This window comes from Juglans regia, chromosome 11 (genome assembly GCF_001411555.2).
Source record: "Juglans regia cultivar Chandler chromosome 11, Walnut 2.0, whole genome shotgun sequence".
NCBI classification, from domain to species: domain Eukaryota; kingdom Viridiplantae; phylum Streptophyta; class Magnoliopsida; order Fagales; family Juglandaceae; genus Juglans; species Juglans regia.
The window spans coordinates 14,520,637-14,533,935 of NC_049911.1; the positions used below are offsets into that span (position 1 = coordinate 14,520,637).

At 36.0% G+C, this 13,299-nt stretch overlaps 1 protein-coding gene across 3 annotated transcripts in view; it reads left to right on the forward strand.

The window, feature by feature from the left end:
* Positions 1-11,925, forward strand: part of LOC108991516 (diphthine--ammonia ligase) — a 49,535-nt gene extending 37,610 nt beyond the window's left edge. For all 3 annotated transcript variants that reach the window (XM_035695694.1, XM_035695695.1, XM_035695696.1), the window contains 2 exons: positions 9,138-9,495; positions 11,430-11,925. In XM_035695694.1, the coding sequence (XP_035551587.1) occupies positions 9,138-9,495; positions 11,430-11,645 (574 nt within the window). In that variant the 3' untranslated portion in view covers positions 11,646-11,925. The remainder of the gene's footprint in view (positions 1-9,137; positions 9,496-11,429) is intronic.
* Positions 11,926-13,299: the final 1,374 nt, after the last annotated feature.

Sequence of the window (13,299 nt, forward strand, 5' to 3'; positions counted from 1 at the left end):
AAAGAAAATAACATTCCTAGAAATGCGTGTGCGATGTAAAGTAGGATCATAGCAAACAAATCCCTTTTGACACATTATATCCCAAGAATGCACATCTAACAGATTGAGCAGATAATTTATGTCGCTCATGAGGAGGTAAATGAACAAAGCATACACAACCAAATGTACGAAGATTATCATAACTAGGTTGCTTACCAAACAAGCGGAAATAGGGAGACTCCATGTGTAAGACTTGGGAAGGTAAACGATTAATCAAATGAGTAGCAGTTTTCAGAGCCTCACTAATTGACCAACAGAAATAAGATTCGGGGAAAGTTGAGGTGCAAGAAACACATCAGTAAATGTCGAAGAAGCATCTCCGACAGTAGCTATGGGCAAAGAACTACCATTGGCAGTTTGAATAGCAGATTGACCAGCATAGGGTCGAACATGACACAGAGCAGTGGGCGTATTTGTCATGTGATTAGAAGCTCCCGAGTCTACGTACCAGAGTTTAGTAGAATTTTTACCTTGAAACCCCATCGCAGAAAATGCTGAAATTAGCATCTGTTGCACCATTTCAGGAGTGCAATAAGTTGCTGCAGGAGATGCAAGATCAGAGGAAACACCTGAGGAAGAGTCATGTGCTGCAGAAGTCGCTGTGGGAGAAACAGACACAGAAGTCTGAAATGCGTGAGCCTGACGATTTTGGGGGCGGATACGACATTCTTTGATAATATGACCCTTTTTCTTACAATAAGAACAATATTTTTTAGGACAATTGGCAGCAATATGCCCATAGGCCTTGCAGCAGAAACACTGCAAATTTTTAGAAGTCATAGGTGATCCATGTCCTTGGGCAGCATAAGCCACAGTTGCCGTACCGGAACTACCATGAGATTGCTCCAGAATAGCTTGAGTACTAAGACGTTGTTCCTCGCGAAGTAACTCACCAAAACAAATATCCAGAGAAGGAACCGGAGATCTGTTCAGTAGAGAAGAGCGAACAGATTCATATTCCAGGCGTAGCTTCATAAGAAACTGATCACGCCGGCTAGTCGCATGAAGCTTCTGAATAGTCGAAAGTGCGGCAACAGGAACATCCGCTATAACCAAATCAGTATATTCATTCCAAAGAGTCAAGAATGCCGAGTAGTAGTCTTGGATGGAAAGACTACCATGTTGAAACATGGCAATCGCATGTTCCAACTGAAAGCGACGAGCATCATTGTCTTGATGATAAACTTTCTTCAAGTAAATCCACATGGATTGAGCGGAGCGATGAGCCCGCAAGTTAGTGACAATATGTGGCTCCACTGAACCAAGAAGCCAAGACATGATCCGAGCATCAAGCACATCCCAAGAAGGCGAAGACATGACATCTTTGGATGTTTCAGTATTGGATGTTTGTGCAACATCCGTGCCATCAATATGGCTCCAAAGGTCTTTTCCCTCGAGGAAAAGTTCAAACTGAAAAGCCCAAGTAGAATAATTTTTGCCTGTAAATTTGACACACATAGGTGTAGAGTCCATTGCAAATAAATGGAACCAAAGATGAAGCAAAAAAAAATCCAGAAAAAATAAATGAGCCAATAGAGGACTTCTGCCGACAGATGATAGAAGCTAAAAATAATACCCAGACCAAACAAATGCCGAAACCACCCAATCCAAATAACTGAAACCGAAAACGCCGAAAGAAATAAAGATACCCAGACCTTAAAAACAGAAGCTGCCGAAAATCACTACTCCAGAAGCAGATCGCGTCGATGGAGGGAGAAGAAGCCGAAATGATCAAAACCGAGACAGACCCTGCCGACAATGACTCCACCAGAAACAGAAATCAAATGAGTAGCAGTTTTCAGAGCCTCGACCCAGAACGTGGATGGAACAGAGGATTCTAACAAGAGAGTACGTACCATGTCAAGAAGAGTGCGATTTTTGCGTTCGGCTACTCCATTCTGTTGGGGAGTAGCGGGACATGAACGTTGATGAATAATACCTTTAGAAGCCAAGAAAGCCTGAAACTCATTAGACAAATATTCTCCACCAGAATCTGTGCGTAATGTCTTAATAGTCGCAGAAAATTGATTGTCAACATATGCTAAAAACGCAGTGAAAGTACGAAAAACCTCAGATTTGGAACGAAGGAAATAAACCCAAGTAAATCTGCTATGATTATCAGAAAGTCTATGATAGGACAGAAATTTAGCAATAGGAAGTGTGGTACAAGTTCTAATTCTTTTCCTAATGGCTATCGGTTCATCAAAGTTTGCAGGTTTATAACTAGGAAATATAAGAGAAGAAAGATTACCAGGAATTGTAGGCTGGAATTTCAGATGACCATGTTTTGGAGATGATGATTGACCTTGCTCTGGAATTGTAGGCCGATGATCTTTATTATTGTAATGATACCTTCTTCTAGTATAAACACGAAGCTCGGATGGAGTAGGTTCATCCTGTAGCTTTTCTCCCACTGTTTGTTATTCACTTATACTTTGTACAGGAAGATTAGAATTTCCTGTGTGTTCTTTATTTAAAATTTCAGTTTCCTGAGTATTTAATGGATGAGATATGTCAAGAAAAAAGTATTAAGGGCTGGAATTTGCCAAAAATGATCTTCACTCTCTTTCTCCCCCTGAAGATAAGTTGGGTTAAAATAAGATTGTTTTTCAACAAAAACAACATCCATACTCATATGAATTTTGTTTGTTTTTGGATTCAAACATTTGTATCCTTTTTTATTTGGAGCATAACCAAGAAAAACACATTTTTCAGCCCGAGGGTCAAGCTTAGACCAAAGGTGAGATGGTATATGAACAAAAACCATGCATCCAAAAACTTTTAGGGGTAGATCTGAGACTACCCTATTATCAGGAAATGAATTTTTTAGGCAAGATAAAGGTGTTGCAAATTTTAAAACACGGGTAGGCATTCTATCAAATGAGATAATATGCAGTTAAAATGGCATCTTCCCACAAATATTTTGGAATATGCATCGAAAACATTATAGCCCGTGCAACCTCAAGTAAATGACGGTTTTTTCTTTCCGCGATACTATTTTGTTGCGGCGTATCCCAACAAGTTGATTGATGTTGAATACCATTTTCTTTCAAAAAAATTCTCAAGTATTGGTTAAAGTATTATGTACCATTATCTGTATGAAGAATACTTATTTTGGTTTGAAATTGATTTTCGATCATATGATAAAAATCCTCAAATAATTTTGCAACATCAGATTTTTCACTCATTGGGTATATTCAGCAAAGGCGAGAGTGGTCATCTATAAATGTTACAAACCATTTCTTTCCAGATACGGTAGTAACCTTCAAAGGACCCCAAACATCACTATGAATTAAATAAAAAGGTTTCGATGCACGATATGTTTTCAAATTATAGGAAACTCGAAGACATTTTGATAAAACACAAGTTTCACAATGAAAGGAATTACAATCCAAATCCTTAAGCAACCTAGGAAACAAATATTTTAAATAAGGAAAATTAGGATGTCCTAGTCTAAGATGCCAAAGCATTATTTGATCATTTACAGGAATAGAACTAGAGCTACAGCTCAGGCCATGAGCTTGTTTATTGTTGAATATAGTATCATCAAAATAATAAAGGCCATTGATCATCTAGCACTGCCAATTTTCATTCCTGAGCTCTGGTCCTGAAATTCACAATGAGAATAAAAAAATATGACTCGACAGTTAGAATCACGGGATAATTTACTGACAAACACAGGATTTCAAGTAAACTTAGGAACATGAAGAACAGATTTTAAATTGATTCTTTCGGAAATTCTAATGGAACCTATGCCTACTATTGGTGAAAAACTTCCATCAGCAATGCTTACTTGTTTATTACTCAAACAAGGACAATAAGAATGAAATAATTGAGGGAGACTAGTCATATGGTCAGATGCACCTGAATCGATGATCCATGGTACAGGAGTTGAACAAGTCGAATAAGCACTAGGAATATTACCTGTTTGGGCCAAGGAACCAGTAGAAGTACCAGATATTGGATTAGTTTTAGCTGTTGAAAGAGATGATCCACCTGATCTGAATTAAGAAAGTTGGTCTTTGCTTCATTTGCTTTTGGGTTGGTGTGACTGCCACTAGATTTGCTGCTCTTCCAGTTTGCTGGTTTTCCATGGAATTTCCAGCAAGTTTCTCGTGTGTGGTGTGGCTTATTACAATAATCACACCATACTTGAGGTTTTTCCTCATACTTCCTTTGAGTAGAGTATGGCCCCTGTGCAGAGGCATTAGCTGCAGCAACCGTATTCAAATTATTGGAATTAGTAGCAGTCAAAGCCGAGTTCTCCACTGCTCCATCAGTTCCCTTCCGTTTCAGCATGACATTCCGATGACAATCTTCACGTTGTACTTCAGAAAATACCTCTCCAATTGGAGGCAAAGGCTGTCTTCTCAGAATTCTCACTCTTAACTTCATCAAACTTGTCATTGAGTCCAGCCAAGAATTTAAATATTCTTGCATTTTCTGCCATCTTTGTTTTGTGGTTGCAGTCATCAGGGCTCTTCCATTCATACTCATTGAACAGATCCAAGCCCCTTAAGGACATTAAAGTATTTCGTAACACTATCTTCCCCATAGCAGTTGGAGTAGCACATGTAGTTGGCACTAATCTCTTCATCCATGGAGTTCACGAGCCATGACATAATCATGGAATTTTCAGCATCCCATGTAGAATATGATGCATCTGTTTTGGCAGGCATCTTGATTTCACTAGTAAGGTATCCAATTTTCCCCTCCCTCGAATATACATTCGCACTAATTGTGACCACTGCAAGTAATTGGCTTCATTGAGACGAATATTTGTGATCTGGACAGAATGAGGCTCGGTATGGGTAGGTTTGTGATCAATGTTTATCTTAATCAAGGAAGAGGGTTTGGATGTATCGGACATGATGAAAGAAAAGGATTATGGAAGTGAACAAAGTAGAGAAACGGTAATAAGGCCTAGAGTTTAAAGGCTATGGCTGCCGGCAGGATTAGAGTTTGATAAAAAAAAAAAAAAAAAACCCTAGAATGAGATACCCAGGTTCGTCTCTGATACCATCTAGAGAAACTGAAGTTTACTTTTCTCATTCATACTGAAAATAGATTTACAAGGGTTTATTTATAGTTTAATAGATTTTCTTTTTCGTCAAATATTAACTTTGCTAAAAGCAGCTTAGCTAGTTTATATGCATGTGATGCTCCAATTGCAAGTTTGTAATAATGGGGATACCATTTGTCCCCCTAAAAGAGGCCCACAGGGTCTATTTTGGGAATCAGACAGGCACCTTAACCTAACTGAATCGGCTTTTTAAGCTGCACTGCAACACCCTCCTCAGGTTGGGTCCTTTTTTCTTTCCTAAATAAGATAAGATTAACTAAAATTAAAAGAAAGTTATATACTTGTAATTTTTTTTGTAATTCTTTACACAATTCTGCTTTAAATAAGAGATATTTTTATAAAATTAACTTATAAAAATAACATCGTTTTACAAAAATATCATCAATTTAAAATATGATTGTATAAAAGATTGTAAAAATGATTATATGTGTATCATTACTCAAAATTAAAACTGTATTAAGCAAAGAATTAAAATTCCAACAAATACTCCATTCATGGAATAATTCTAACAAATGCTAAAAAAATAACTAATTGATAACTAATTGATAAGGAAAGAAATAGATAAGGAAAGAAATAACTCCTTAAAGGAAAAGATAAATCTCCTAAAAAACTCTCCTCAGATATTCACAAATTTACAACAAACTCCCTAAAATACATTCTGATTGAGTCGTCCAACACTTACTACAGGCTTACTTTTTAAAAGCATCATTACCATACTTAAAACATAAACATCCATCAATCATTCATCCATTAACATTACATCTGTCATCATATATCTGTCATAATTGTTATATCCGACATCGTCATCACACACAATTACCCGTGTGCTAGGTTAAGCAATCTCGACGATCATGATCCTACCTGTACACCTAGAGTGAGATCCTGTTAAACCGTTGGAAGAGATTGTTCTCATTAGGTGCACTGCTAATGAGCTACTCGTGGTGTTGTCATCCACTCTTAATCTCTGGAACCATAATCTGTCATCCTTTATCATTCATCAGTCATTCTGTCATGCAATAACTTTTCCATTTCTTTTCTTTCATTCATTTAACAACAACAAATAATAATAATAATAATAATAATAATAATAATAATAATAACAACATTCATATCATTCATGCAATTAAACTCATTCATTTACATTTACGTACTTTAGAAGGGTTCACAACTAGGGCAATGAATGAATAGGCTTTACATATAATAATACTTAAACATGATATAAGGAATGAGCTTTTTTATTTATAAAACATGTTCATGGTTGCATTTCAAAAAACACAATACAAATCCATTCCCATGGAGAGTATTTGGAAGACAAAGCACCCCTAAAGGGAACTTTTTGTATGGATGGCTTCCTAGTGGAAGATCCTCACTCTAGACAACTTAAGGAAATGCCGAATCATAGTCATAGATTGCTGTTGTATGTGCAAAAAAGAGCGGAGAGTTCGTCGACCATCTACTACTCCATTGTGAGATTGCCATGACATTGTGGAATGAAGTCTTTGCTCGGATGAGATTAGCTTGGGTGATGCTGAGAAGGGTAATTTGGCCTCCTCGCTTGTTGGGGAGGCATTCGGGGCAACTCTCAGATTGCATCAATGTGGAAGATGATTCCAATATGTTTATGATGGTGTATTTGGTGGCAAAGAAATGAAAGTTCTGAAGATCAAGAGCAGCCAATGGATGAGCTTAGAAATTTATTTTTCAATTCTTTACTCCATTGGTCGATTATAATTGATTTTCATGGCACGACATTTCATGACTTCCTTGTATCACTAAACTAGCACGCTTAGGCATTGCGTTTGTATATGTCCCGCATACTTGGGCTCTTGTCTGTTCTTATGATCAATAAAATCTTGTTTACTGATTAAAGAAAATTATATATGCCCCCATCTCCAAGCAGGGGTGTACTTTCATTCCTATCCCCAACCCCACCCCCTATATGTTTGCCTGCATTAGATTAGGAAATCAAAGCCGAAAACCAAAACTCAAAACCCAAAAGGACAAAGAGGACAAAGAGAAGTAGAAACAAAGATCATCGGACTGAAGAAGAAGAAGGAGAAGAAGAGAAGCAAAGACAACCAAAGATGACAAAGAAAAGTAGAAGAGGAAGAGGAAGAAAAGAAGAAGAAGAAGAAGAAGAGACGACCAAAGAGGACAAAGAGAAATAGAAACAAAGATCATCGGACTGAAAAGGAGGAGAAGCAGTAGAGGAAGAGAAGGAAAAAAAGAAGCAGCAGTGGCTGGAGAATCAGAGGGGAGAAAGAAATGAATGTAGGGTTATGGTTAGGGTTTTTTGCTTTTATATGGAATATTTTAATACTAATTGATTATGGGTAGTTTGGGGGGTGGATGATTATAGGTGGGTAAAAATCAAACCATGCCACGCTCATTTCTTTGAAATAAATTAACATCATGCTCGTCTGTTCTGGTCAACGGGTGGATTTTCCCTCCTAGACCCATACGATGCGGGTGGATAGGCTGGGTGGGTTGGGTTGTGGAGACCTGGTTCTCAGCCCTAATAGCAAGACCTTGTGGAAAATGATCTCACCTGTCAAGTGTGGTGCATAAGTACATAATATTTGAAGATAGGACAAGGACCATGGTTGATGTCAAAGCTTTCCTTTTCAATTCACTTCACTATTGGATGGTAGTTCACCTGTATCTCTATAGTTTAACTTTCATGTAAAATGTAAAATCAGCATCTTGCTTTTCATGTTTTTACAAATTAAGACCACAGTTTTTAACTTTTGCAACAAAAATACTTGGGTTTAAGCAACTAGCAATTAAGTTCTTTTCGTTTAACATCTGTTAACTTTTTTAATGGTACAGTAGTCCATGTGGCATATATGACACGTGTCGGCCAATAAAAATCTGTCAGGTCACTTCACTTACACATCAAATTGATGCATGACTTTCTTGATCTCTTTTTCTCTCTTAATTAGGTATATTTGATGCATTCTCCATGTATACTTCAATAATGCCTTTGTTTCTTAATCATTAATTAAAGTTGTCTTATCTATAAGAAGGAATTTCATTTCCTATCACTTTGCACCCTAAGTCAGTTTCCATTGAATAGATGGAACATTTAACATAAGAAGCGCAAATCCCATTGTTCAACTTGAAATGACAAAAGTACCTTTTTGTGTGTAAAGAACAAAAAACTGATAATAACTCCACGTTTGGGCAGCTCAGTCAATTATGGTCCAGAACTGTCTCTTTTTTCTGTGTGCTTCCCATGTTCAGTGTTTGGTAAATTTCAACTGACATGGGGTGCAAGGTGAAACAAAATGAAAGTTTTAGGGTGCTGAGTACTGAACATTGGAATGAGTGTTAGTTTGGAGGTGGTAAGTGTAACTTCCTTATGAATAAACGAGTTTATATGACTAATTTATTCTACTAATTATCCGGCAACATGAAAATTATTTCAGTATTGATTACCTTATAGCCATTTTGTCTATTTGGCTGAAGCCTACTCTTGCTGTTTAATGCATTTTCCCTCCTGATAAGGTTCCCCTTGTGCCAAATAATGGAGTCCCTATTTTGAATGTTTACCAGTGGATGTGCATTTGCCCTTGTGACTTGTAACCTTCATCAATCGTAGCGAATAATTGCTTTAAAGCACACCTTTTTGGTCGCCTATGATACTGGAACCAATCAGTTAAATGGGTTTGTGCTGCAAGTGTTTTGTCTACACAGATGTGGGCTTACAGCAAACCTGCTAATTCATCAGTATGGCCTGGTCGGTCACTTTTGCAGGCCAGGATTGATAAGTGGAAGCCATAAAGAGATGTTTCTCTTTGCATATCAGATTAGGAGGAAGGGTAGCTTGTCATGCTGGCATGTAGATATGCATTCAAGATTATGATATATATATATATATATATATATGGAGGAGGCATATTTCTTTGCTTTCTTGTTTTGTGCTGAACGCCTGTAGTAGGGCTGTCCTGAATATTGCAGACGGCATTCGAATCAGTTCAATTCCACTCACCTCTTTCTATTGTTACTCTTGCAGGGCACTTGTAGAATTAAAACCCATTCTTTATGCTCCGGAGGATATGGATATGGCAATTGGAACCATGCAAGACCTTTCTAGTGTAAGGATGCCTAGTTATTGGGGTTTTCAGCATGCAGATTGGCATGATTCTTGCTTCCAGAAATGTGTTGTTCATGGAAAGATTTGTGCAGTTATTTTGTGCTTCACAAGTGAACTTGTTGAGAAGATATGCTCCGATTCTCTAGGTGGTGGTAAGGACAATGGAGATTATCCACTTTCAGTCCAAGGGAGGCAAATGGAAAGTGTATCAAGATTTTGCATTTATCTTCTTGATAAACTTTATATGCAGACCAATTTCTCTTGGGAAGACACAAAGGTCAGTTTTGTTCTGAAACACGAATCTTTCCTGTTTAGGTTGATCCTTTTTTTTTTCTCTTTTTTATTCTTTGGTTATTTTGGCATTCAGACCCTGATTACCTTTGAGTTATGATAAATACAGTTGTAGTTCATGAAACTCTTCTTGATTAAGGCCTCAATCTTTTGTTCAGGCTTTTCCTTTCTTTGTCAAAAATGATTACAGAATGTCAGAATCCCTAAGATCCCCGTAACTGCTTTACTTAAATTGATGTTTTGATAAGTGCCTTACATAAATTACAGGTGTCAGTCAAGTTATTCTTATTACTCCAAATTCATGCATTCCTATGTATACATTTTCTTTAACTTGTTTTTGCAATTTTTCACTTTATATTTCTGACATTTGGACCTTGGATTTATTGTACACTTGTTCTTAATTGATAAAAACAATGCTCTCGTATGCTGTGTTACCCCCATTTTTCCCAGGTTAAATATAGCATCACTAGATTTTTTTCCTTTTAAAAATTGAATTAGTTCACTTTGCCGATCTTTATATGTTTTGGCCACGTCTGTTCCCACTCCGGAGAGGACCGTTTAGATCTTTCAATCTTATGCCGTGAGGGATGTGATCCAAATCTCATTATGTATTCGAGTACTGCTTTTCAGATATAGATATTGAAAAGTCTGTCTTGGTATAGAATTCCCATGCAATACAGGGGCCTGTATTTATCTTAACCTGATCTTCAGTCATGCCATATTTAGTAAAATGAAATCCATGGGAGATGTGCAAGCAATGGGTTTAATATCCAAGTAAGAAAATTATACCTCTGTTATCTATCTCTTTTCTCTTAATTAAAAAGCGTCTGGTTACCTTAATTAAGGCATATGTATGGTTAGCAACCTCCTAGAATCAGGATATTGAACTCTTGGTGTATGGATTATTTGGAAAATAAATCTGGAGTTACAAATTTTTTCAAATGTAAAAGATGTGGAGAGTGTATTATCTTAAATAAATTTATTGAAAGTTGCAATATCCAAGTAAATATAGTAATGAGCTTATACAACAACAAAAAGTAAAATATGAAGATAAAATTTTATATGCCTTTTTTTAACAATTTTTCTTGAACTAAATAATCATACATGTATTCTAGTTACGTGATACCATTTCACACAGGTTTTAGTGATATCACAATTGCATGCTTTAGGGGTTCAACTAAATAATCATGCATGTCTTCTAGTTACGTGATACCGTAATACACTACTGTTATTAGTGGTATAACAATTGTATGTTTTAGGGGTTCCTTCAAACATCATTTGAAAGTATTGGTGTTTATCAGTGTTGAGTATGTGGGCGCTGATTTTGACATTTCCATGTTAAAGCTTGAACAATATGCCAAAGCCAAGTAAACGGAAATCTCTAGTCCCCTGAAACTCGGGTTTGGTTGTAAAATGATGGGATGGGTTAGACTAGGTTCGTATTCCAAAGTTTTCCCAGAAAGCGTAAAAGATTAAAGTTCACCATTCTAATTTGAAGTGTTGCATACAAACAATTATAAGGTAATATGTTACTTCTCGATCGGGCCTGAAGAGGTGTTTTAGCCAATTGCACTAGTGATAGTAGAGGTAAGCTGATCATTTTTAAGCTTTGGTTCTGGATTACTTAAGTGGCTTTGGTGCTATTGGATGGTTAATTTCTAATCCCTCGTATTCCCCTCAATTCAAGCAGAGAAAAACAATAGGCCCATCAACTTTGTGGGATTCTATCATGAAATGGCTGTCCTGTAGCATGCATCATCCTTGGTTACATGTAGTTCTAGGTTTTATTTTTTAGTTGATGGTCATCGGAGGCTTTTTGTTTTCCATGGGTATATCTGCTTTATTCATGGTTACTGTGTTATTAGTTGTAATATTGTTGTTAAAGTAGATCTTGTTGACCTGGTGTATTTTCTTTTGCAGAATTTGAGGTTCTACTTCCCAACAAGCCTTGGCCTCCCTGTGGAGGTACTGTCCCTCATGTTAAACAATGCATTCAATGAGTTAGCTGAAATGGATCAGAGAGTTATAATTGGGGAAGAGCCCATCTTTAATCTTGTTCCTGTCTTGGGTGCTGGGAGTTCTGCCACATCCATGGATAATATATTAACCTGTGAACTATTTGCGAGCAAATCGTGAGTGTGCTTGTTTCTCATCAAAGCATTTGTTTTTAATTGCCAATTCATGAGCAATCTGAAAATAGATATGGGGGGACAAAGAGGGGCAAGGGAAGTTGAAAAATTGTGCAAGACATTGGTTAAGTGTTGTGTCAGAATCCATCCTCCTTGATGCAAGTTCATGTTGTGTTGAATGCTATTAAGTTATGATTCACAGTGAAGATACACTTGACAACCCAAACTATGAAAACTAATGCTTTGCACTCTCCAATTATCACCAATTGACAAGTATTTTATGGTCCTGTCTTATGGAGCGCTGTATATTATGGCTTTTTGGTAGTATTGAAGTGTAGAACATGATGGGACTGCTCAAGTATGTATGTTTCTTTGCCCTTCACAACCTTATAGATCGACAATAAACTATCGGAAATGCAGATTAGCGCCCATAACTTTGTTTTAGCTGTCAACTAAGGTGTCCGTAGTAGTACTTTTTATTGTCGAGTCTTTTTGGTATGACAACTATGCTGTGAAGTTTCATTATTTATTCTTTCCAGAGGCAACAGCACAAATCGTAGATTCCGGGAAAAATTAAACTGAAAACCAAAGAACCGATTCCGATATAGCTAATGGCACTGCATTTAGAAAGCGCGGTAGGGAAGAATTAAGTTACATATCTATTAGGAATGAATTTATGAAATTTTAGAATAAGTGAAAAGAGCCTATAAGTTATACTTTTAATGGTCTTAATTACTTTGGTACTCTATATCCAAAACTCATGGTCGCTTCTCTTGGGGTGAGCACCGACGACTATGTCGGAGTTTGGATCTGAACTCTAACTTCGATTCCGATTTGGAGCAGGGTTGAATTTGGACTTTTTTGAGCTTTTTTTAGTTTTATATTTAGCCCATTAAAAAAAAAATTTGTGGGCTTTCAAATTTTAGTTTTTTCAAAATTTTTAATCTAAAATTAAATCATTCACTGCTAATTCACTTCTATACTAATTATTTAACTTATTTTTATACTAGATTTATACGATAGTGTCTAACTATATTTTATCATATTGTAGTAGTAAATATTATTTCTAGTGTCTAATTACATGTTATTATACTATAGTAGTTTGTGTTATTAATTTATTATATTAGACTTATTTTTATACTAGTGTCTAACTTATTTCTATACTAGATTTATATTATAGTGCCTAATTACATGTTATTATACTATAATATACATGTTATTATATTATACTAGTGTCTAACTTATTTCTACACTAGACTTATTTCTAGTATCTAATTACATGTTATTATACTTTAGTATATTAATATTATGTGTTATTAATTTATTATACTAGACTTATTAGTTATTTCTATACTAGTATCTACTTTATTTCTGTACAAGACGTATACTATAGTGTCTAATTACATGTTATTATACTTTAGTAAATTAGTATTTTGTATTATTAATTTATTATAGTAGGCTTATTTCAATATTAGTATCCAACTTACTTTTATACTTGATTATGTATGGTAGTAATACTATAAAATCTACTGCCTATTTTGGATTAAATTGAGCCACCTTATCATTTTATTTTATTTTGCATTTTACTTAATTGAACTATCACTACCATTCACATGCTAAAGACACTCTTAACATAATTATATAATATTTTTCATTTAATA